Raw genomic sequence first — 25,364 nt, 5'->3', positions numbered from 1 at the left:
AATGAAGTAACCCTGCTGTGTTGTTCATTGATGGCCTATGTGTTGTTGTTTTTTTTTTAAAGAATTTTAAAGCTACAGTACCATTATATACGCCAACTTTTTTTCAGGGAGTTTGTTATGTAACAGCAGCGTCTTTAACCAGGTAGGACATTCAAAATAACATTACAAAAAGCTCTTAAGCTCTTCTTCAATCGTACAGGAAAATGCCAGGTTAATTTAAAATACACAAAATAGGTGAACAGAACAAAACTTCCATACGAAGACACTTCAAAAGATTCTTGTAAAAAAATACTAGGCATTTCATGTTGCATCATAATCAAGTGATAGTCCAAACTGTTGCAGCTTCTCCAGAGATTTGGCTTTCCTGTAACATCATTCACTATTTCCTTGTAACAGTCTATTTCTCCTCCCAGTCCTCAGTCCTTTTTTTTTTTTTTGGCATCACAAAATGAGACACCTCTTTTTGTTTTTTTTTTGTTTTCGATTGAAGGCCAGAGTTCTTTTAGTGGCTTCCCTGAAAATGTCGTCGACATTCTCCTGATGCTTCGCCGAACACTCGAGGTAGAGCTCTGCGTTCATCTGCTGCCTGGTCTCCTCACCCTACACATCCCAAACAAACCAGCAGTGACACCAAGAATTATGGGAAGTAAACAAATCAAGAAAAATGTGTACTGGGAAAAGATCTGTTGTCCTATTCAAACTGTTGTACATAGTTTTAGGTCCTGGTTAGGGCGCCTCCTCATGCATGATGCACAATTTTGCACATCACGACATTTGTGCACATTCTCATATCTTTACCTGGGTGTAAGTGATGGGAGCCAGATCCATGGCCTTGAGCTTCCTCATACATTCTTTGTCTTTCCTGAGGTCGGTCTTGCAGCCAATCAGGATGACCGGAGTGTCTCTGCAGAAGTGCTTCACCTCAGGGTGCCACTGGTTGGAAAAAAAAAAATGGAAATCAAAACAAATATTGCATGTCTTCTTGTCTTTGTTATTTGTGTTTTGCTTCAGGCTTACTCTGTTTCTCAGCATTCTACCACTGTTTACAAGCCCTATCTGTGTGCATAAGGGGGTTCAATGTCCACATGCAGGCTCACTTTCATGAGTTAATCATACAGCTAAAAGGAATGCAGCCAACACCAACATACCAGCCTCTTAACAATCATTTAGAAATTCTGTAGAAAGCAAAACTGCAGCTGCGGTTAAGCAGTGACATTCTTGTTTCATAAGATGTGTTTGTTGAATTTGGCATGCAGACAGATTACCTTTATCATGACATTCTCAAAGCTGGTTGGATTGGTCACATCAAAGCACACTAAAACCAGATTAGCTTCTTGGTATGAAAGCGGCCGCAGTCTGTCGTAGTCCTCCTGGCCTGAAAGAATAAGGGTTCAAAATATGTGCTGAACTGAAAAATGAACAGAAGAATAAATGCAAAAAAGAAACTGTTCATGTGTATATGGACAATAGAAGTGTACCATAAGGGGTCACTTAGGGAAGAACACTGTGAACATAAAGATATGATGTATGTCTCAGAGTGTGAGCATGTTTAAAACCACATCCTGCCTTCAGCTTCCTTTTCCGCTGATGTAAGGCACACTGCTGCAACTGCACCAGAGATAAGCTGCCAGCTCGGACTGTCATGACTTTTCTGAAAATGGTCTTTCGTGGGTTTTCCTGTCAGCCAAGTCAAAACCTCAATGTATTTATTAATAATTAAAAAGAAGTTTGCCTTCAGTAACCTTATGTGCCACATTTGAGAATTTCTCTTCAAAGCATTTCATTTTTAAAAATCAAATAACTGAACTTCTACCTCCATTAAAATACAGCACATATCACATTATACATTAAAATCAGTAAATATTAGAAAATAGATCTACTGACAAGAAATATGTTTAACATTGACCATTTTTCCATTCGTATTAGATTTTTATCCTAAAACTGAGCTTTTCTGCAGAGAAACTTGACCTAACAGCACATAGACCTAAATGCACCCTTGATACCTGATGTTGTAAAGTGTAGGCGTCCAAAAAGAAGGAAATAAAACATTACAGTGGTCATGAAGTGTTCAAAGCATCATGTCAAAGGTTCAAAATGATATTGAAGTATGACACTGATTCTAATGTGGTCAATAACTAAAATAAAACCTAACGTCATGATAGACTTGCTTGTACTGTATGTATTTAGCATAACGCATTAGATAAGGAGTTTGACTCAATAACAGTTTTTCGCTGACTTTGGAAGTAGAAAACAATCTCTGGCACAAAGTTTGCCTCTAAAGTTGATACCTGATAGGATTAAGAAACTAATATGCAAACAGTTTGTCAGTTCCTGAAAATATGACAACGATGACATGCACTTCCTCTGTCTCCACATCAGAGTGATATAAAGATAGTGAGTGGATGTGTACACTTAGATATCTTGTAAAATATTTTTAAAAATAATTAAATTATCCCTCCTCGGGCAGTCACATCTGTGTCCCCCTCTTTGTCAGTATATGTGTTGTATATATATATAGTGTATATATATATAAAGTGTTTCTACTGTATTTCATTCAGTGGACTTTGGCTGGGGAATTCATTGTGTTTCAATTTTTAATTAAAATGTTGGCTTCCCATGATCATGAAAACAAGAGAAATAGATTTTAAAAATGATTGTGCCATGACATTGTGCCCATTTTGTCATGTTATATTTTGGCCACAAGAGTAAATCTCCACTACCTGAAAAACACAGTTTTATTTGTATTTACTATAATTATTTTAATATTTAAAACAAAAAGAAGAATTGTTTATTTTCACTTATTGCTTGTTTTTCAGTGTTCCGATGGTGTAAGGAGTTTTTAAGTTCCATAAATGTTTGTGATGCAGATGTTGTAAAAAAAAAAAAAATGATGAATACATCATGTTTAATAATGTGATTTCAATATCTATTAAAAATAATTGTGATTAGGATTTGTGCCCTAATCTGGCAGCCCTTCAGTGGACTCATTATGTGTCACTCACCAAACCCTGCTGTCTCTCAACATTAAGTGAAATATAACAGGATGGTTTCTCATCGTCTTACCGGCTGTGTCATACAGGTTGAGCTTCATCTCTTTCCCTCCTAGGGTGATAGTGGTGACATATTTTTCAAACACTGACGGCGCATATTTCTGTTTTTGAAAGACAAGGGAAAGATATCCATTTCAAGATAAAACTTTATTGTACATTTATACCTTCTCATACATTTCTGCTCATTTAAGACAGAATGAGAATAATGCTGTTCCCATTGGTTACACTACATCTGGGTTAAGAAAGGAGTATTCATTTATTCTGACGTTAGGAATGTCTTTGAAGTAATGATCAGGAAATCTTCACAAATTAACCAATGTAAATGAATTGAAGTCATAAGGCAAAAATAAAATAAAAGCTGTTCTTACCTCTGGAAAATCCCCTTTAGCATAAACCATCAGAAGTGAGGTTTTCCCACAGCCTCCATCTCCCACTATCACAATCTTAAGCTCTCCTTTTTTTTGGGTACCATTACTATTCACAGCGCTGTTTTGTGTCATTTTTTTAAACTCCAAAAAAATCAAACAAGTGCCAGGCCGGATGGGTCTGAAAATGCTCCTTTCAGATATACGTTGAATACATGATAAAGCCAAGGGAGTCTACATGTGGAACAGCTGAGATGATTTACAGTCAGTGAGAAGAGAGGAACCGACCAGCCTCATGTTGTTACCAGGTAGCTCGCTCAGTTCACCACTTCCTGTTCCTGTCACATTGATGCTGTTTCCAATTGTACCCCCAACACGTCTTCCTTCTTCTCATCTTTTAGCAGTCTGCTCACTGAAAGCACGCTTGGTGGAGAATAAAACCGCACGAGTGGAGTGGTTGAGTCTGTCTGCTGCCACTTCCTGCATTGCATTTTAAGCCCTGCCTCCACCCAGGAAGTTCAGCTCCTGTTGACATGCACTGTAAGATTTTTTGATTTTTGTCTTTGAAGCCAGGCGTGTGTTTCCCAGAGATGCTCTGATGGAAATGAATGGGTACATGTGCGTCTAACATTTGACCTCCATAACAACTTTTTGCTTTCTGACACTTACTTTCACAGACTTGTATGGAGGTCAAAGGCCAGAGCTTCATTTCCTTTGACCAAATACATTAAAGATGACTCTAGCATTTTATTTACAGATGCCCATCCAGTTAATTGACAGCATATGTGAATTAATATGGAGTATACGTTTGATGTTGTTTTATTAAAAGGCCACTGCAACAAATACAGGATGCCATGCTCTAAACAACTGATCAAAAATATTAATTTTACTGGACCAAAAACCTGAATATTGCATTTGAATCAATTTTTAACTTTTCCCACATGCTCCATCTGTGTATGTAAATAAAAGACACATTTTGTGTTTGTCTGTGTGTAATGTCCCTTTAATGAGATCATTTTCCGTCCCCAGGTTAATCCACGAGCATGATGTCAGTCATACCTCTCTGTGCAATCTGTTTGGCTGAACACATCAATGACATCACAGATCGGGCGTAAAACACAAACTCAATCCTCTCACATATCTGGGTGAAATTTAGGGAATTATACTTGAGCAAGAAATATCTTTAATGAGTGAAAATAAAAGGACTGGTTTTGGAATAGCATTCTATATCATACTTAAGGTAAAAACATCTTGAGTGTTTTTTTTTTTTTTAAATAGGAAGGTGAGGTGTGTGAGGCAGACGTGCTGCTTCAGGTCATTAAAAAGGACTTATCAGTGATTCAGTCAGGGTGTGGTGGTATATAGCTTTAAAGGAAACTTGACATGCACAAAAAGTCTAACACATTTAATTTGTTTAACCTTGAATAACTACTGTAATTACAATAGATGAATCATAATTTGCATCCTCCTCTGTAACATAGGGATATCTTAGAATTGGTAATATGTTTCCTGTTAACGATTGCTCAACAGAAATCTAATGAAGGTAAAAGGTTATATTTGTTGTCTAGAGAGAGAATATCAGGATTGGGCTGTGCACAACACACAAAAGCATTGTATTTCAGATAACTCGTTAGATTTAGTGTGAGCATTTACACAGTGCCAGGCAGCTGAACTCGAGCCAATGTACTGTAGGCTTCGTAGTGAGATTTGAAAACTACATTTTAGTAGTCACTGGAGGGGAAATATGCAGTAGGAGTGGTAAAAAACCTGTCCCTTTAAGAACTTAAGCGAACACTAGCCCTTAGCCTTTTTCCTCTAAGAAAACACATTATCTTGGAGTATTTTACCTAAATACACACATATTTTCTACAATAACAGAAAGGGGGTTTCAGCTGCACGATGAGGTGTATTTTCAAGGTCAGGAAAGGCTTTGAATAATGTTGGAAGTATTTTGACAAAAAGTGCATTAAAAAAGTCCATCAAAAAAAAATCTACCTCTTTCAGATTCCACAACAACAAACCATGGAGTGAATTTAGGAAAGTCTATTTATTCAAACATCTCATAAAAAACAGACATTATATAATGGTAAATAAATAGAGACTAAATTACACTGAAATATTAACCTTAAATATTAGACATGCAAATAAGAGTTAGAGAGAAAGAAAGACATTAGTACAGTACCACCAATCTGCATGAAGGGTCCTTGATTAAGCCAGTGTACCCATATATAATCATTAAACAAAGCGACGAGGAAACCTGGTTTGATCCACTGAACAGTCCTTCAGGCTGTACAAGAGAGACAGAGATAAAATGGCATGTAGCAGTCTGGTTATTCTGTCTCCAAATAGTCATACTGTTCCTTATGCCCCAAGTGCTACAATTTGTTACACAATCCATGACAGGAGCCTGTATAATATTAAAAAATAAAAACAAGTGCTTTTTGAGGTGAAACTATAAGCCTTACATACAAACTAAGGTAATCTATAAAAAGGATATCAAATTGTCCTGTAGGTGTAAGAAATATCCATACGTGTAAACCCTTTTTTTTGTAAATTAATTAACAAAGAAGGTTTGTTAAAAATAGTTTTTCGCAGTGCAGAGACAGCTGTCCAGCAGGAGAAAGGCCAATCCTCTGTGTGGAATCTTCCAGTCTTTTCAGCGGCGCGCAAAGCTGAGTGGCGCAACCCACCAGGGAGGTTTTTTTTTTTTTTTTTTTTTTAACAAAAAGCCTATAAATAACCTCATTGGAGGGTTTGGGGCGCAATATGTTCGCATTTGTTACACACATCTTCAAATTTGTATCCCCGCGTTGAACAGGAGATGGTGTCTAGAAAGCAGGGTTTGAAAAGAGGAGTACAGCCTCGTGACCTGCACACGGGAGAGAGCTTAGGAGTGACTAACAGGAAAAACAGGCCTCTCTCACTCCCTCACACACACACACACACACACACACACACAACCACAACTGTGTGTCCAGATAACCCAAACACACGTTTTTACGTAAAAGGAAAAAAGAAAGAGTGCCTACTTCCTAGAGCCAACACAGAGACGGTCCTAAACACCCTATTTGCTAACATAGACTTCCCACTGCTCCATTTTGAACTCCTTATCGAATAAAATACAGAAACGCATCTTGTAAATTTGTAACTGAGCTGCAGACTTAAAACATACAATGTTGTTGATCCACACGGTCTTTGCCTCGAGCCAACAGGCACCCGCTGCAGTCTGAAGCAACCCCCCCACCCCCCAATGTTATTTTCGCCAGATGCAACCAACAGGACTAAAGTAGATTCCTCATGACCTTATATGGCAGTGTGGGGGGTGCAGCAACACGCCCGAGTTCTCGTGGCAAACGTCCAGAGCTCTCGGATTACTGCCGTCGTCAGGGCGAGTCAGCCTAGCAACCGACAGTCTGAATACGAAAACAAGCACCGTCGACTGTTTTTCGTCTTATATACTTCTTTTCGAGCATACGCCGTCCAAGTAAAATCCCCCATTTGACGGTCGTTGGAAAGACTTCCTGAATGTATCACCGAGAAACGTCCTCACAGTGAAAACAAATATCCTCTTTCCGACTGAATGAGCCTCACCCAGTTATGGCGCAGCAACATTATACAGCTCACTGTTCTCCTTTGTCTGCAAAGAAGCCATTTTGAGAGAGGAGGACAGCAGAGAAACCACAATACATGGGTAGCTTTCTCACACTAAAAGGTCTGTTTGGACACAGATAAGCAGCAAGATGTAACTAGAACGTCCCCCAGTATATTTCTTTTTTTTCCTCTTCTTTTTTTTTTTCTTCCTTTCGTTTAAGACTTCTACTAGGCTACACGATTTAAAAAGCCTACTAACCTGACTGTAAGTTTGCAACATTAATCAAATAATGTGGAATTAAAAGCTAAAATGTACAAAAGTGAATACAGTTTTGGCGTTTTACCACAATTAAATTATGTCCGTGTTGTCAGTCCTCTAGTATAATAACCTACTAACGCGTATATAGGTTGTAAAAAAAAAAAAAAGGTGAAATAGCTAAAAATCCATTACCTTTCCAAAAACATTTCCTTTAGGCTTTATATGCTGCAGCTCAGTAAGAAATGTCGAGATAGAAGTTATAGGCTACTTGACTGCAATCCTGTCTTCAAGGGGAGAGAGAGAGAGGAGATGGTTTGCATAGGCTATTGCCCACACAGATGATGCTTGAAGATGAATATTCGCTTGCTAAAAAGAGGCAATGCCTGCCACTGATTAAAAAGTTTCCAAAAGAGCTCAGTCTTCGTGCTAATGGATTCCTTCCCTTTCAGGAGACGCTCTCCCACCCCTAATTAATGCATTTAATAGAGGATCCGAAGATGGAGCTGAAAACATTCCTCCTGCCCCTTCGTTTAGGCCTGTTAACTGCATTTCACCAAAGTGCTGAGGTAAATATTTTCAACATGAGTTTTCCCTCCATCCGTTTCCTCTTATGTGTCACAATTTATTTTTAGACGTTATATAAAATGCTTGAATGCCACCTGACTACAGGCTACTTATTTAGACTTTTACATTTGCCCTTGAAGTAAGGTCAAGCTGTCGTTTACACTTTGGACGCTTTTTGGATCCTAAATGGCAAATGAAAAGCACAAACCTAATCATGCTTGAGGCTGTCTCCAAAGATGTAGGTAGAGAACAACACAAGCCATCGTGGTGTTTAGCATTTGCTGTTGTGAAAGGAAATGTTTAAAGTCATTAATCAAAGCAAAAGGGTTATCAATCAACAGTCAGAATTGCGAGCAGAACAATAAACTCATTTGCAAGAGGCCATTGGTTATCCACGACCTTCTTACCTGTCATTTGAGGAGTATGATAACACAGTCTATATAATCTGGACTGTATCTTAATTTTGTATGTCTGCATGCCAGTGAACATAAGGAATAAAGGTGCTACATTCAAACATTTCTGTTAAAATTGGTGATAGCTCAATGAATAACATGACAGAAAATACTTTTACTTACAGTGACTGCATGCCTCACATTTACATTGATAATTACCAAAGCTGATAAAAAAAAATTATAAAAGAGTTGAACTTACTCATTGCTACTCTTATCCTACAAGGCCAAGAAGTACAATGCCAACAACCAGCCATTACACATTTTCACTTTGACTGTGTTTGTTTCCTCTACTTTAACATTAACAAAAAAACACAATGCTGTTTATTCAAAACATTTGGTTTCTTTCACTTAAGAAATATAAATACTATTATATGGGTGTGCCATGACCTAGTTAAGACAAAGATGGATTCCAGGCAGAGGAAAAAAGGCTCAAAATGTCACAGGGTATTACATCCAGAACATTCTCTTCCTTCTTCTCAATCCTTTAAAAGGAGGAATCATAGTTTTATCATAGTCCGTGAGAGATGAGGAAATCAAGTGTAAGATCCCTTTTGGAACAAAGGAAACCCATATAGGCCATTGAGTCCTGTTTTAGGAAAATGGCTGCCGAGAGCGCTCAGCCCCCTCTCTCTGCTCTCTGTTGAAGGACTCCTGAGCCGTGCTTCTAATAGCAGACAGCTCCTCTGCTGCTGCGCTCTGATTGGCCGGCCGAACTGCCGCTGTTAACCAGCCAATTGCCCGAGCACTGCAAAACACCATGCAATGTCTAACGATATCCAGTTTGTTCGACAAAATGCAGTTCTCTATAATAATTAAATGATGTAAACTCCATGTGTTTAATAATAAATATAATTGTAAGGTAAAAAAAAAAACCATTCACTATAGCCTACGTGTTAAGTTTCGCGAAAAATTCACAGTAATGTAGTAAACAGCGAGGTCTGTAGGCAGCTCTTTCCCTTCTGTTTTAAATGTTGCCCGACATGCTTGAATATTTTCACATTTCATTGGCATGTACACAATAGCCTTGGACACAAGTCGTGTTTATTTGCTTTTAGTGGCAATTAAGAAGATAGTCCCCCCCCCGTGTCTATCTTGTGTTTGCCACTGGGAGTAAACACAATCAGCAGATTCGCCAAAAAATGAATGGAGGTTTATCGAGGCAAAGCAGTAGCCATGATTTAAATGTTATAATGCTTGTGAACGAATGTCACTTTGTTAGTAGTTTTAAAACATAATAACGTCCTGCGTGGCAAAAGTGCCATTAAATGGCTGATGGAAAGGCAAATATTTTCTGTTAACGAAAGTGCGGCTGTCGTATGAGGTAAGGCAAGCCTAGCGGTGTATTGTGGGAGAGACAGAAGCTACAGACTAGAGGCACACAATATGTGTTGGCTCTAGCCGAAAAGGAGGCTGTATTCTTCAAGCTAAATCATGTAATGTAAGCGGCGAAAAGGAGAGCGATTTCGTCTTTTCATCAATTACAGAAACAAAAATACTCGATCGGACAAAACATGTCCAAGCCAGGGGAGAGAAACAGATTGAACGAAGACCATGGCAGAAAGCAGAGTTCAAGTAAGCTTGTTCTTTTTTCCCTCTTTCTCCAGCCCTCCTAATGCCTGTTTTCCGTAACTGGGATCTACGCTAGATCCCGTTTTCCCCTCTCACTTGGGGCTCCCCCTTACCCACAAAGTCATGCATCTGTAATGTTTGACTGTTGCAAAGTGTTTTGGGGGGTTGCTGGTAACGGGACCGTGTTTGGCGTTGCCTCACGATAGCTCCTCTCTCCTTGTCGCTGCCTGTCGTTTCAGGTCTGGCGAACGGCATGGACAGTCATCCCGTCTGCGGCTCGGCGGAGAAGCGGAGTCACCACTGGAGAAGTTACAAGTTGATAATCGACCCGGCGCTGAAGAAGGGATCCCACAAACTGTATCGCTACGACGGGCTGACTTTCAACATGCCCGTAAGTGGACCACGCATCGGCTACAATAGTAACCGAGCGAGCCCGACCTCCATGATAGGTTACAATGTGTCCGTGTTGCCGCTGACTTGCCACTGGCACGTTCCAGCACCTGGAGCGGCAGGTCGGCGGTGCTCGTGTCGGACAAACACCTGTGTTAAAGTACTTTTGCGACAAGTTCTCGCTGTGTAAAGTTGTGAATGGGATGATAACACTGTACCCCCCCCCCCCCCCCCCCCCTCCTCTCCTCTCCTCTCATCTCATCTCAAACAGAACCCCGGGATACCACCAGTGGACATGGTCCGGGACCCGAGGATCGGTCGTCTATGGACTAAGTATAAAGAAACGGACCTACCTGTGCCGAAATTTAAGGTACCTGCTCCGACAGAAACCCAGCATGTTGTCCGCTTTTTTTCCTTGAGGAATAGGGGGGGGGGCTGTCAGAAGTTGCAGACACACCCCCTCGGTCATCTTTGGGACGTGGAGTAAAAGTTTGATTGTCGGATGGATGTCAAAAACTAGAATAACACACGTGCACATGGCTGACTGGATCTGCATGTTCAGAGTTACTACTTGTCCTTTATATCAACTGTCAGATCACGCATGGTGCAACATAAACAGGAAAAGCACCTGTAACAGTAACTCCTTTCCTCCTTGTTGCAGATCGATGAGTGCTACATCGGCCCCGTGCCTCCAAAGGAGGTGACATTCGCCCGGCTTAACGACAACATCAGGGAAGGGTTTCTTACCGATATGTGCAAGAAATTCGGAGAAATCGAGGAAGTGGAGATCTTGTACAATCCGAAGAATAAAAAGCACTTGGGAATTGCCAAAGTTGTTTTTGAAACCGTGAAAGCTGCCAAGGTGGCCGTGCAGTCGCTCCACGACACGTCTGTTATGGGAAACATCATCCACGTGGAGCTGGACCCGAAAGGTAAACAGTGATTCAGACTTTCAAGGAAACGACTTGTAACCCGCATTTATGCACGATTGAGCACTCTCTCTCTCTATATGCTGTAGGAAAAAAAATATTGTCGTCAAAGTTAAAGTGTTGTCTTGTTTTGAGTCATTATAGAAGTAAGGCAGTCACGTGCATACATTTACGTGCGTTGCCTAGTAACGTTTGGTAATTGAATTTCAGTGAATGTTAGCTTGCTCCCACAAGCCCAGAGCAGAGGGTGCTGTGTACTCCCACTGTGCATAATTTCAACCCATAAACAAACACTAACCGATCTGTTAGAGTCTCAGTCCCTGATCAGATCCCCTCAATGACTTGCTCTTTAATAACTATTTTAGCCATTTTTTTCTTTCCACCTGTAGCACTTTAACATAGAAAAAAGCCCTCCTGTTGTTTTACTTTAGGTGCAGCAACTTCCCTTAACAAAATAAAATAGTAATTATTATTAAGCTGGGAACAATAGTTTTCACCTGTTGTGCTCATTTAGTTATTAAAATAGTGGATGATTTAAAAAAGTTTTAATGGCTACACAAGTTCAGTAATCTTGAATTATTCCCATAAATGAGGCTTAGAGAGAAATATAGTTTGCATATGTTAAATAATGGTGCTTAATGCTTTGTGTTGATGGTTAATAATAATAATAATAATGTGTGGGTAATGTTATTTTGCTTCAGTGTTGCTTCAGACAGCCCCTTATTACAAATGTTTAGATTTTGCTTCAGTATTCAAAGCATGCCCGATCAGCTGTATTGAAGCGTGCTGGAATTCCGCTTTATAGACCTGGCATGAGCATGTTTGCTGTTCTGCAGGTGAGAATCGCCTCAGGTACTTCCAGCTCTTGATGAATGGCAGCTACACCCCACGGACCCTGCCTGTTGGAGGAGAGGAAGCCAGAGAAATTTCCCCTCGGAGCTTGGCAGAAGCCTTACTGGTAAAAAAAAACAAAAAAAAACTCCTCTTCTATGCAAAACAGTTGAGTATGTTTAGGTTGTGGTTAATCCCTCTTTTAGCTGTGACAGTGGGACTCTGATAGTGCTATTTGATGCGGTCTCTACTAGGTTTTGCAATAGTTGGATACTGCCGTGTAGTTGTGATGGCTCAGTTTTACTGTTTCTTTGTCGAAACAAACTTCAGTCTCAACTGACACCCTTATCAGTGATCTAGTTTATCAGTTCAGCAGGTGGTGGAGTAGAGGAGTGTAAATGTTATCCCGACCCTTGGTTGTGGACTGAAACCACAAAGAAACGTGCACTTTGGCCTTGTAGCATGTGTCTGTTCAGGCATCGTGTTTAGGTTCTCTGATATTTACATTTTTTTTTTAAGAACTCTGCAGGTGTAGACGGCAAAGTTAGTCATGTTGGGAAAAGTATTCAACTCTTTTTAATGATTGGATTGAAACAGATGCGTTAAAGTTTCATCCTAAATACACTCCCAATTAGAAGTTATGTCATTTGTGTTTAGTGTGAATGTTTGCCTTTGACACCCAGATTCCTCCTGACTCTGTCTCTCTCTCCTCTCAGGCCTGTGAGCCGATCCGCAGGCTGTCAGAGAGCAGCGTGTCTGCTGTTGGAGGAACATTGCCCCCCAGCAGCTCCACCACTCCACTGTCCCTGGAAACGGGCTACTCCAGCCTAAGGCAGGACACACCCCAATCCCAGGGTACCCCTCATACCCCACGCCAGACCGGTACGCCCTTCTCACAAGACTCCAACTTCTCCAGCAGGCAGTCCACGCCCGCGTATCAGTCCGGCCGGCCTGAGAGCTCCGGAGCTTACAAATCTCGCAGACATGAGAGTAAGTTCCAGGATGCATACAACCGCAGGCCGGAGAGACCTCAGTACCGCAGCAACATGTACCGAAGTACAACATCATCGGAATCCTTTAAACCGCACCAACTCACCCCGCCTGAACCTCCACCGTCCACCCCCTCCTTCACCTACACGGCACCCCCGCCTGCTACACCCAATTTTAAGTCTGCTTTCTCGCCCTATCAGGCCCCTTTGCCCCCTGCATTCCCCCCGTCAGAGCCAGCTTTCCATCACCCTGCCCAAAGGGAGGGTGAGTATCTCCGACCACCACAGCCGCCTCTAGCAGCCGCCACAGACTTTTTACCTGTCAAGGATAGACCTGAAACTCCTCCCATCCCAGAACCCCCGCCGGAACCCAGTCCCCATCCCACCACGCCTCCTCCTCAAACGCCAGAACACTGCCCCTCGCCCGGCTCCCCTACGCTAGACCCAGAGCGAAATAGCCTGGATTCCCGCATAGAGATGCTCCTCAAGGAAAAAAGGACAAAGCTTCTGCCGTTCCTCGAGGAGCGAGACTCGGACACTGAAGTGAGGATGGAGGGCAGTCCGATTTCCTCCTCGTCCTCTCAGCTCTCCCCGATCCCCCCTTACACGAGTGGCTCCCAAGGTGGCCAGCTAAACTCCCGCCCCTCCAGCACAGGTTTAGAGGACATCAGTCCCACCCCGCTACCAGACTCGGAAGATGAAGAGCCGATTCCTGGAACGGCGGCCTTGGTCAAGAGAAGCAGCTCGCCTGTCCAGGAGAAGAGCAACAGTGAGCTCAAAGACGGACACTTTCGAGTCCACACGCCCACTGATACAATGGAAACGGTAAGCCAGAGGATGTTTTGTCATATCTGCACAAAACTTTTATCTTTGCCTGTAATGATTACAGGCAATTATGTCAAGATGCTAAGTATTTCCTATTTCACTGAAAGCAGCATCAAAGGAGTGCTAAATGTTGCTAAAAGTCGCCTGTGTTGATCGTCCTGATTAGTTGATAGTAGCACAGTGCTGATATTTACTTCCAGCTTTGAATGACAGTTAAACCGAAGACACCGGAAGTCAGGTCTAGTTTCAGTGCAGGTAGTAGACTTTCCCTTTTGTTTCATTGTGTTCTCTCTGCTTGAGTTTGAACAGTTATTATGCATGGAAGGTACCACAAAAAGGAGTCTCAGTGAAAATCTATCCTAATATTTGCTGTGTAGATTACCTGTATGTATTCTTAAACAACTTTTATCTAGTTTTTTTTTTTTTTAAAGACCAAGAATGGCATTAGAAAAAAAGTGTATTGCACGCGCTGTATTCCTTGGAGTTATGAATGAAAACTTTTCATTCCAACCTTCATATTCAAACAAGTGGCTCTCCTTGTTTGAAGTCACAGTAAACACCATCTGGCTTGTTGGAAGTTGAGTTTCTAAATTTTCGGTCGAAAAAGAGAAACAGGAGCCTCTCTGCTGTTGGGGAATTGGAACACTCTTGTTTCCTCTTTCTTACACTCACCGCACACACTCACATGCAGGAAGGCACAGTTTGGCTGAGGGCCCCATTCAGAAGCACACTCGCTGGTTTTTTGCTGAGCCTGACAGCCACGCTCGGCCCCGCAGCGTCCCACGTTCTCACATTTCAACTTGTGAGAAAGTTGTCAGACAAAAGCAAGCCGTGCGATCGGGTCATTTGTGTACGACGCCACTCCCATGATGCGTTAACTCCACTCACTTTCATTTCTGCAACTGTTTTAACACAAAACCTTTTGAAGATCATTAACAGCAAAGAAGATGATTTCACTCTGATATGTTTAACAATTAAAACTTCTGGATAGAATAGCTCTCTTACTGCTCATGCATTTTTGCACATCATTTCAATATAGACATAGAATCAGAGATGAAATATATCTGTAATGTTGAGAAAGTTCATGTCAAGGAGAGACCTGCCTCATGAAGATATCTTATATTCATAAGAATAATGTAATCCATAGCTGCAGGGACAAGGTACATCTTCAGTTATATAGATTTTTAAATATTAAATAATAAGGTTCTGATTTAGCTCAACTGGTAGAGCAAGCGCCCCATGTAGACAGGCCACAGACCTCATCACACTGGTTGCAGGTTCTACTCCCGGTCCTGATGCTAATTGGTGCATGTCAACCCCTCAGTCTCTGTCCTCACACGTCCTGTCTCATCTTCAGCTTTCCCATCAAATAAAGACAAAAAAAATCCCTCAATATGAATAATAACAAATAGTGGATCATTTCCCCTTAGCTCTAAGGATAAAGTTACTTTAAAAAAAAGGATCACCAATTTATATTTCAAAACATAGCAGAAACTTTCATGAAAACATGTGACATGCATTTACGCTCATATGGCAAAACAGTCAGTCAGTCTGTCAGAAGAAATGTGAAAATTCAATCTGTATTTATCCTGAAATTCTTTCATAATGCATTATGACATGCAAAACAAAATGTTTTTTTTTTCTAGGTTATGCTACAGTAACACAAGTGTGAAATTGGATCTAACACTTAACGAATGAACTGTTTTACATGAATGTGGTCAAAATTACAGTTTTAGCTGATTCAGGGAGAACAACTCAAAACTCTAATGTGTATTTTGCAATAGTAATCAAACAGCCATACTGATACAAAATGTAACACACATTACAAACACAATGACTGTCTCTGTGGTCCTCGTGTTAATACTGTTCTATATACTTTTTATCTGCTGTGGTTTGAGGAGTTAATAGTTTAATAAAAAGCAAACAGATCTGTTTGGATTTGGGAGCGACTGCATGGGTCAGCTGTGTTTGTCTTTATAGATGTTAAACTTTGAACTCAAATCAACCTCATATGTCAGATCTTATATCATTTGGTGCTCTGATTTCAAAAGCCTGATTGACCTCTTTGACCTGTACAACACATGTCAATGAATCTATGATAATGCTGATGAGAGATATTGTGTTGAAAATGATAAGAAAGAAAAGGTAAATCTGCTAAGTCATGATTGAGATCAGAGGGACATGTGATTAAAGCTGTCAAATCTGTGGGAAAAAAAAGATGTCCTGACCTGCTAAGTTTTCCTACAGGGTCATCAGTCGTCAGGAGAAGACATGGAGATCTCTGACGACGAGATGCCGGGGACTCCCATCACCAGTGGGGACTGTGGCCAGATGCAGACCATCACCATGCCTCCCCACGGCTTCCCCCACATCCCCCACCAGGCCGGCTTCCCCATCCCGCACCACCACCTGCACTCTGCCGTCCAGGGACACCCTGCTCACCTGGCTGCTCACCCCGGGGTGCCTCATCATTTGCTGCCCCACATGGGTCCCTACGCTCCGAGCATGATGCCGCTGGTGCAGATGGAGCTGATGAACTGCCTGCGCTGGGAGCAGTGGAGCAGCACCGTCCCAATGTCCTTCCAGATGCAGCAGCAGATGCTGAGTCGCATTGCGCAGACTCGAGGGCCATTTCCTTTCCCACATTTTTTGGACGGTGGTGCGTCGGGGCCCTATGGAGGACCTTATCAACCTCCGTCTATGGGTGCTACGCCTGCTAGCAGCACAGGAGCACCCGGACAACAGTGGCAGCACCCCAGTATACCAAAGTTTAACCCCACCGTTCCACCTCCTGGATATGAGAGCAAAAAGGAGGATCCCCACAAAGCAACCGTAGACGGGGTGCTGCTCGTCATTGTCAAAGAGCTGAAGGCCATCATGAAGAGGGACCTCAACCGCAAGATGGTGGAGGTGGTGGCTTTCAGAGCCTTTGATGATTGGTGGGAAAAGAAGGAACGCTCAGCAAAGGTAAGTCTTTTATTTTACTTTCCAAGACCTAAACTACAGTGTCGCCTGCAGAGTATATCGAGCGATTATCCACCAATTCATCAAACCGACTTCTACTTGTACACCCTGATACAACAGCCTCATACTGTCCAAATGATATGAAGTCATTATATCAGATAGAAGCAATGAATTCAGTGACGTTAGGGTAAAGTCATTCTGCTGGCTTACCAGTGTATAATTCAGTTTGAGAGCAAAATCCTGGATGAAGTAATGATTGAGAATATTTAAAAAGAAACAACTGAAACAACCATGCTATGTGCTTTTAACCAGTGTGTCATTTTGTCCAACCTACGTCCCCCAAAATCTCACACTTTTACAAAACAGCATTTTGCCAAGCACCGTTAATGAAAAGGTGACTAACTAAAACTTGAATGAGGATTCTGACAGCTTGTTGCTGGGGTGCAAAAAAAGATGACTAAAGAAGTCCAGTTTAAGGATTAATGGTCGATAAATGTGTTCGCTTTGCTCTGGAAAATGTGCCATTATTTACATTTTTCAGCACCTTAGTAGAATCAACAATTAATGGAGAACTAGAAAATAATAACATACTCATCATTTACATGTGAAGGGGACTGTGCATGATGAAAAGTGTTCTGTAGTCTGAATCAGGTAGAAAAAAAAAAAAGGATGAATCTATTTTTTTAAATGATGTATTGTTCAGAGTTAATACAAAAACACCTCAAATGGAAAATTCTTGTCTTTTTTTTCCCTAGGCATCTTTGACTCCAGTGAAGGGTGTAGAGGGGAAGGAAGAAGAAAAACCCAAACCCAAAGAGACCATGGGCTCAAGCCTGCTGGAGAACTGGAACAAGGGGGAGGGGCTGGGCTATGAGGGGATGGGCCTGGGGATTGGTTTGCGAGGAGCCATCCGCTTACCTTCCTTCAAGGTTAGCCTTTACATTTGTCTTTTAGATTACACAGACAGAATGTTTTTTGTTTTTTGTTTTTTTTACATCCACTGGGCCACTGTCTGGTGCTTAATGGTTGCATGTTGTGTTCAGGTGAAAAGAAAAGACCCACCTGAGACTACAGCAGTGGGAGACAACAAACGAGCACGACCCTCCACTCCTGTAGACGACGAGCTGGAGGATGAAGGTAACCGCAAACTAAATACTAGTTTGTCCCTACATCTTCTTTTCAGATAGTCTTTTTTTTTTCCTGCTGTTGTCATTGTTCATTCATCCTGTTGTTCATTTCCATCAGACCGGGATCGAGAAGCCACTGGACTCCCTTCGGATGATTCCAAAGTGGATGCCGATGGTTTGTCAGCAAAGCGACGGCACTCGCGTCCTCTTGAACTGGACAGTGAGGGCGAGGAGGAGGTGGACACCTCGGGGAAGGAGGAGGAGTCATTATCAGACAGGGAGCAGGAGCCTGACGGAACGGAGGCTGCTGATAGGCTGTCCGGCAAAGTAAGCTGCTTTGGAGCAGTGAACCATTTATTGTCGTGTCTAAACTTTTACACGGTGCGGTAGATATTTATTGATTTGTTTAAAATCCTCTTTCAGGAAAGTGGTGATGAGGACGGTGATGATGAAGACGACTCATCCAGTGAAAGCGCTTCCTCAGATTCTTCTGATGATGGTACTTTGAAGAGCAACAGTTTTTTGCTTTTGTTTTCTTGTCTTTTTTTTCTTGATATAAATCATTTCTATTCCCCCTTTTTCTCACGCAAGCAGAAAGTTCGGCTTCCTCCAAGGCCAGGTCGGACTCCTCAGGAGACAGCGATGACTCCTCTTCAGAGTACGAGTTAAGCTCGGAGGAGGAGGAGGAGGAGGACGACGAGAAGGCTTCCCGTGAAGTAGACAATGATGTCAAAAAGGCAGACACCTCCTCGACGTCTTCGTCCTCGTCGTCTTCGTCTTCTGATGAAGAGGGGGAGGAGGCAAAGACCAAAGCATCAAGCCCGACTGCAAGACCGCTTTCAGAGGAAAAGGAGGACCAGAGGAGCAGGGAGGAGCTGAGCAGTAAAGCTAACCACAGACCTCCAAGTCCTAAAGAGGAGGTCATGGAGGACAGGAAACCACCATCGCCCAAAGGACTCCTAGGTGAGTTTTTCACCCTTTTTATACAGAATTTGGAGAAAATAGGAATCATTTTCAAGGACAGATTTAAGAGGTTATATGAGATATATCTTTTTTATGACTTCTAGTTAAAGAGCGAGTCATCAGTGTGGACGGAAAGATTCCCGTAGTGAAGCCTGAACCCCAGGAGCGGGTAGCCAACCTCCAGCCGTCTACACCCACAGGTGCCCTGCCTGACAGCGACCAGGAGACGAAGGCCAAAGGTAAAGCAGAGCCAGAGGAGGTCCCCTGCACCCCTGGTCGATTAGCCCCCACCCACTTAGAAGCAAACACACCCGTCCCCAAATCCACCTCTGCATCTTTAATGCACCTCCCTCTCCCTCCTCACCCGGCACTAGAAGGCCGCTCCCTCCTACACCCACCCCCCGGTCTTCTGCCCGACTTGCCTCAGCGGCCACGCCTCCCCACAGACGAGGACATCCCTCGCACGCCGGGCCGGGACCTGCTGGAGCGAGCCAGAAGCCTGGGCAAGTCTCACAGCACAGACACTGTGCCCAATACGCCCGGAAGTGACGCCCCGTTGACAGGTAGCAGCCTCCTGCTTAGCTCCCCCCACATCCCCGGTAGCCCCTTTTCCTACCCCTCCCAGTCCCCTGTTCTTAGCGCTGGAGTCCCCCGCACTCCAGGAAGAGACCTAACCTTTACCCCTGTCTTCCCTGACCCCGCCGCACTAACTCTAAATAGGAAAATCTCCTCCGAGAGTATAGATGATAGACCAGTTTTTAAGGAGCCTCCTGTCAGTGTCCTGCCTAACCAAACTCTCTCAGCTGGAACAGAGCTCCCCGCTCGAGTCCCAGGCGATCTGCCCTCTGGTCTCACTGTAGATGTCCCTGTGCCATCAGATACCCCCTCCTCAAAGAAGAAACCCGGACGATCCAAAAACAAAAAGACCTCGGCTCTCTCTGCGTCTGAAGACTCTCTGGAGCTCTCATCTGAGTCCACCCTCCTGCCTCATGACGCACACCTCCGTGAGCTATCCATGCAAATGTCCTCCAAGTCCCCGGACCACCCGAGCCTGGACTTCAGGGAAGTGAAGGTGGAGCCGCAGACGGTTCTGCCTGCAGAAGACGGCTTCCTTTCCTACGACGACGAGGCCCCCGTGGTGGTGAAGCCGACGCGGAGGGCCCGACGAAAATGGGAGGAACTGTTACTGTCCCCCGTCACCTCGCCGCCCCGGCCGTACTTCAACCCACGCTCCGAATTTGAGGAGATGACCATCCTTTACGACATCTGGAATGAGGGGATAGACGAGGAGGACATGAGGCTTCTGCAGATTACCTATGACAAGATGCTGCAGCAGGATAACGGCAACGACTGGCTCAACGACACGCTTTGGGTCAACCATCCTGATATCCTTTACTGCTAAAGTCAATAATTGTGTTCAGGGAACTTAAATAGTTGTTTTGCACTGTGTGTAACAAATAGCAGCCCCCCCTGGTGGTGAAAACATGGAAGTGTTCGGCTGGTATTGCTTTTAATCTTCTGAAGTCTGGTTGCATTCTAGCTGTGGTTTAAAGTGTTTCCAGTTTCTTCCTTGACTTCCCTGCACCAACCAACATCCTGGGCGTGAAGAAGAAGAGAAGAGACGACGGCATGAGGGATCACATGACCGGATGTGCGAGAAGCGAGGGATACTACAAGATCGACAAGAAGGACAAGATCAAATACCTCCAGAGCACGAAGCTGCAGTCGGAGGAGCCGCCGATGGACACACAGGTGCGGGAAAAAAAAAAATGTTTCCTGATTATTTCAACCTGCTAATTTGGGCAAACAAATCTTAACTCCCTGTCCTCCCTCTAGGGTATGAGTATTCCTGCACAGGTGCACGCCTCTACCAGATCTGGTTCAGAGCGGCGGTCGGAGCAGAGGCGGTTGCTCTCCTCGTTTGCGTGCGACAGTGACCTGCTGAAGTTCAACCAGCTGAAGGTAAACACCACCAAACCCGAATTTTGCTCCAGCAGCTGAAACGTAGAAAAGAATTGTGAACAAGGGCATAAGACATTCACACAGACACAGATGTCATTGACATAACTTTAATCCTGAAAGCCAGACCCAGGCGGCTTGTCTGTTACTAAAAGTGACACCTTGCTCCACTTTTTTCTCTTAGTTCCGAAAGAAAAGGATCCGATTCTGCAGGTCGCACATCCACGACTGGGGTCTGTTTGCCATGGAGCCTATCGCTGCGGATGAAATGGTCATCGAGTACGTGGGGCAGAACATCAGACAGGTGAGATGCAGCTGATTGGTTGGTTTGAAGTGGGTTTTTTTTTCTCTGGGTATGTACAATGTTTCATCATTATTATTTTTTTAACATTATTTTTATTGATTTTCAAATACAAAACAATAACAGCTCAGTGCACTTTAGCAAAGTATTTGCATAGTTGGTCCAGTAGTCACATTCAGCATCTACCAGTATAGTATACATGTGATTAACAGTGATGTTGTACAATAGCAAGATAATCATTCAGGGATCATTATGATAAGTTGCACTTAACATTTAGAAGATTCAAAGGCTTCTCCCATTTCCTTTTAAAGAGATGAGTCTTTCCTCCGATACAGTATCTTAACTTTTCTAACGTCACAACATCAGATATCAGAGATTTCCGCAAGTGAACAGTAGGGGATTCGTCCCCAACCCATTGTGTCATTATAGCCTTCCTAGCCAACATTAAAAGAAATTGGATTATGTCTTTATGTTCCTTCAAAGGGTTCGGTAGACTTCCTAGGAGGCATAGAAGTGGGCCAGGAGGCACTTGTTGTCCTATCACCGTGCCTATTTCTCCACATACCGCCTTCCAAAATAATTGCATTTTTTCACACTCCCAAAGACAATGCATTCTAGTTCCAGTATTAGCTATAAACATATGGAGCTATATAAACATTATGTAAGATATTGGACTGCATCTCCTTATATCTATTACAGATTGAAATCTTGGAGGGTAACATCAGAATTGTTTCATCATTTTTTTTTAAACTGAATGAATCTGTTTTATCCTTATATTTTATTTTTTGTACACTTCTTCGGAAAATTTTGAAAAATCATTATAATAATAAAAAAATATATTATAATTTATAGACATTTTTAGACTTCTGAATATACAGTAGCATTTTTTTTCCAGACTGCAGGAACTTCTTGATTGCTCTACAAGTGTTGGAGCCCTGCACCTTTTAATTGATTCCGCACCGCAGGAAATATTAACTATTTTAGTTCCTAGAACTCCGTTAAGAAGAACCTTATCTGCTCCTGCTTCAGAGTAGGTACCATGGCGGTGCAAATGCAGACAGAACAAAGTCCCCATGGTGTGTAGTATTCAGGGAACTCTCTAGTGGATAGTTCCTCTAACTTACGATATTCAAAAAGTGTAATCTCGGCTTTTTTTTAGTACAGAACACAACTTACAATAAAATGCTGAAGTGCTCCAGCAAACCCTGGATCAAAAATAACTTCTACCTACATAACCCAAAGGTGAAAACAGGCGTGATTTTATAACAGTCAAAGTTCAGCATGTAAATAATTCACTAAATCATTGAAACACAAATGTTACAAAGTTACCTTTTATACGGGACTCTGTACAGCCTCTTCTTTATTGGACACACTATCTCGGATGTAAACATTTAGTCAGGTTTGTCATTAAAGCAGGACTGCAGCCGAGAATGTTGGCTCATCATGTTTGAAAGTACCAGAGCTACTGAAGCGATCAAGCACCGCACATAGAGGCAATGACTGTAGAGAGCAGGTGGATATTCTATGTCCAAAATGGTTTCATTTCAAAGCTAGCAAACTTGTAACCTTCGACTATTCTTCCCTTCACAAGGTGATTGCGGACATGCGGGAGAAGCGCTACGAGGAGGAGGGCATCGGCAGCAGCTACATGTTCCGCGTGGACCACGACACCATCATAGACGCTACCAAGTGTGGCAACTTTGCCCGTTTCATCAACCACAGCTGCAATGTAAGACAACGTCCACGTCATTTAGTCGTCGTTTAGTTTGTCTACGCATCGGCGCCGCACATTCTCACTCCTTTGCCTTTTCTTCGCAGCCTAACTGTTATGCGAAGGTGATCACGGTGGAGTCTCAAAAGAAGATCGTGATCTACTCCAGGCAGCCGATTAACGTCAACGAGGAGATCACGTACGACTACAAGTTCCCCATCGAGGACGAGAAGATCCCCTGTTTGTGCGGGGCGGAGAACTGCAGGGGAACGCTCAATTAACGTCCATTTGAGGTGGATCCCCCTCCTGCATGTGAAAGTGCTATCCTTGAACTGAAGTTTCACAGAGGAGACTTCAGGTGAGGGGAAAGTGAAGAGGAAATATCCTTGCTTCCCGTAAGGTGCTCTTCACATATTAAAATCTAGATTGTTTACGATTTATGGTGCTCTTGAAATGAAAAAAAAAAACAACAACATAGTTTTTTTACCTCTGCCAGTGATTACCCAGAATTACGAAAACACTTGACTTGCTGGTACAGCATCCCCCTCCCCTTCTCCTGTCAACACGGGACAGTATTTGAGCATGGTTTCTTCCACATCCAGTCCTGCTTTGTACAGTTTTTTTTTACACTTTCCCCCCCCTCTGGGTCGTCTCATAAGCTTTACCTACACCACACTCGGTTAAAGAAACACAAACACAAACATGTTCAGCTGCTTTCTAACGCTGTTGAGGCGCACAAACCTGAGGCCTGAACACATGGCAGACAGCGGATGGCAGCAGAGTGTCGTGGCCCGGGCCAACTCCTGCCTTTCACTCCCGCCTCCCCCGCACAAGTTATCTTTACGTGGAAAATAAATGACGGAAGTTCAAAGAAAAAAAAAAAAACAAGCAAAAAAAATTGGTCTAAACCTACCACAAATTCTGGAATACCAGCCAATTACGGATCATGCTGCTCTCTATTTGTTTATGCAAAAAAAAAAGTTCAAATGAAAGTGGAACATTTGTATTAATGATATTTCAGTGTTTTCCCGTTTTTGTTAAGGTAGTCCTCTTCTCGCTTGTTCCTCAAAGACACTATATACGTGTGTGTGTGTGAATGTGTGAATGTGTGTCCCGATTGAGTTGATCATATCTTGTGAATGCGAGTGCACTGCCCACTGTAGGCCGCTTGAGAGAAACTCCAACTAATCATGCAGAGAAAGAAAAGTGAATCAACACCTGTCTTTCATCCACTGGGCAGCGTTCAAACTAAGTTTAGAAGAAAACATAATTTGTCATTTTTAAGTGCCATATGATTGTGTTATTGTCTGTGCTTAAGATGAGCAGCAGGTGACCAATTCAAAAGACTTGTACAAAAAGTTGCTGCCTATTTTTTCCAGCGCTGCGGGTGTTTGACGACGATGTTTTTTTTCCGGCTTTTTGACCGTCACTAATAGATTCCTGTTCATCTGAAACACTTGATTACTCTTACAGTGTTGTTGATGATGATGATGATGATGACTGCAAGACAGACGTGTTTGTCTGACCCAGACAGACAGCAAGGGTTCTTCTTTCTTTATGATCTCATTAAGATAAAAAAAATAATGCACTCGAGGCTTGCACTTCTGATTAGCAACTCCCTCAAGACCAAGTAGATCATTGCTTTTTCATTCAGTTTGATTAACGTTTTTTTTTTTTTTTCACCATTGATGTTTATATTGTATATGATTACTTGTACAGAAGATCTAAAGCTTTTTTTTTTACCTTCACAGGGGTTACACTTTTAAGATGCATCTCTCTCTATTTCTCTTTTTTTAACAAAAGACTGAGTATTTAAAGATATTTTCAGGGATCTGTAAAAGGAATCTAAGGATTTAAAAGGTTGTTTATTTAAAGAAAAAGGTCCACTGTGTACAGGAAAGGTCTCCACCTCCTTTTTGGAAAGATTGTTTCTTGTAGAAACGTCTTCATTTTCTGCCCATTTGCTTCCTAATCCTAGAATCTGTAAATACTGTAACTGTGAATACTATATAAATATATATATATATATTTTTGTTCCCTGGGATTTGCTACATAAACTCAGCTCAGAGATCTATGTAAAATACGAGACAGGAGATGAGCTGGTAGCAGGAAAATTCAGCTTGTGTCAAGCTTGTTTTTTTTTATTTTCTGTTGTAAATTCTATGAAAAGTTGTTTGCGGTGTGGAGGAAAAAAAAGTTGCAGAATCGGCATGGGAAGAGGATTGAGGCATCAGCCTGTTTCTTAGGTCTATTTATTACACGACAAATGTATGAAAAAGGAAAATGGAAATAAAGCAATTTTGCATACATCCATAAAAGGCTGTTGTTTTCTTGTGAAGCGTCAAGTGAGCAGTATTTATGAGAAGACACTGTCCTCCTTTAGCTGAATGTTCTTGAATGGAGACTGATGGCAGCAGCAGAGCAAACAATGCCTCTGTGTCAGGCTGGTTTGATAGAGAAAAGGGTCATGTGATCCACTGTCCTCCAAACACACAGCCAGTAGAAAAAAGGTCACCAAGACATAC

The 25,364-nt window shown here is 42.5% G+C and overlaps 2 protein-coding genes across 5 annotated transcripts; one reads left to right on the top strand and one right to left on the bottom strand.

Moving 5' to 3' along the window:
• Positions 1-64: 64 nt before the first annotated feature.
• Positions 65-8,918, bottom strand: rhof (ras homolog family member F). 2 transcript variants are annotated; one of them, XM_061061821.1, is made up of 6 exons: positions 7,458-8,918; positions 3,419-3,940; positions 3,064-3,151; positions 1,266-1,375; positions 799-933; positions 65-600 (listed from the first exon to the last, which is right to left on the bottom strand). In XM_061061821.1, the coding sequence occupies exons 2-6, from the start codon at positions 3,548-3,550 to the stop codon at positions 442-444; spliced, it is 624 nt and encodes a 207-aa protein (XP_060917804.1). In that variant the 5' UTR covers positions 3,551-3,940; positions 7,458-8,918; the 3' UTR covers positions 65-441. The 2 variants fall into 2 exon arrangements, with proteins under 2 accessions (XP_060917804.1, XP_060917805.1); XM_061061822.1 differs by lacking the exon at positions 7,458-8,918 and adding an exon at positions 4,475-6,355.
• A 711-nt stretch (positions 8,919-9,629) lies between these two features.
• Positions 9,630-25,157, top strand: setd1ba (SET domain containing 1B, histone lysine methyltransferase a). 3 transcript variants are annotated; one of them, XM_061061797.1, is made up of 19 exons: positions 9,630-9,853; positions 10,090-10,241; positions 10,512-10,610; positions 10,902-11,172; positions 12,006-12,127; positions 12,717-13,814; positions 16,062-16,781; positions 17,534-17,707; positions 17,822-17,915; positions 18,024-18,232; positions 18,329-18,404; positions 18,500-18,868; positions 18,973-19,107; positions 19,747-20,253; positions 20,454-20,620; positions 20,705-20,830; positions 21,012-21,131; positions 22,720-22,857; positions 22,947-25,157. In XM_061061797.1, the coding sequence occupies exons 1-19, from the start codon at positions 9,793-9,795 to the stop codon at positions 23,118-23,120; spliced, it is 4,812 nt and encodes a 1,603-aa protein (XP_060917780.1). In that variant the 5' UTR covers positions 9,630-9,792; the 3' UTR covers positions 23,121-25,157. The 3 variants fall into 3 exon arrangements, with proteins under 3 accessions (XP_060917780.1, XP_060917779.1, XP_060917778.1); XM_061061796.1 differs by having other exon boundaries at positions 18,973-19,431; XM_061061795.1 differs by having other exon boundaries at positions 18,973-20,253.
• The last annotated feature ends 207 nt before the right edge of the window (positions 25,158-25,364 follow it).

This window comes from Labrus mixtus, chromosome 17 (assembly GCF_963584025.1).
Source record: "Labrus mixtus chromosome 17, fLabMix1.1, whole genome shotgun sequence".
NCBI lineage: Eukaryota > Metazoa > Chordata > Actinopteri > Labriformes > Labridae > Labrus > Labrus mixtus.
The sequence above is the reverse complement of the archived record's forward strand: the minus strand, read 5'-3'. Positions and strand labels throughout refer to the sequence as shown.

Coding starts and splice junctions, on each gene's coding strand:
- rhof (XM_061061821.1), bottom strand. CDS start 3,550: ATGACACAAAACAGCGCTGTGAATAGTAATGGTACCCAAAAAAAAGGA. Junction 1,376..3,063: donor CAACCTGTATGACACAGCCG/GTAAGACGATGA, acceptor TTATTCTTTCAG/GCCAGGAGGACTACGACAGA. Junction 934..1,265: donor TTGAGAATGTCATGATAAAG/GTAATCTGTCTG, acceptor TTTTCCAACCAG/TGGCACCCTGAGGTGAAGCA.
- setd1ba (XM_061061795.1), top strand. CDS start 9,793: ATGTCCAAGCCAGGGGAGAGAAACAGATTGAACGAAGACCATGGCAGA. Junction 18,869..18,972: donor ATCGCCCAAAGGACTCCTAG/GTGAGTTTTTCA, acceptor TATGACTTCTAG/TTAAAGAGCGAGTCATCAGT. Junction 20,831..21,011: donor TGAAGTTCAACCAGCTGAAG/GTAAACACCACC, acceptor TTTTTCTCTTAG/TTCCGAAAGAAAAGGATCCG.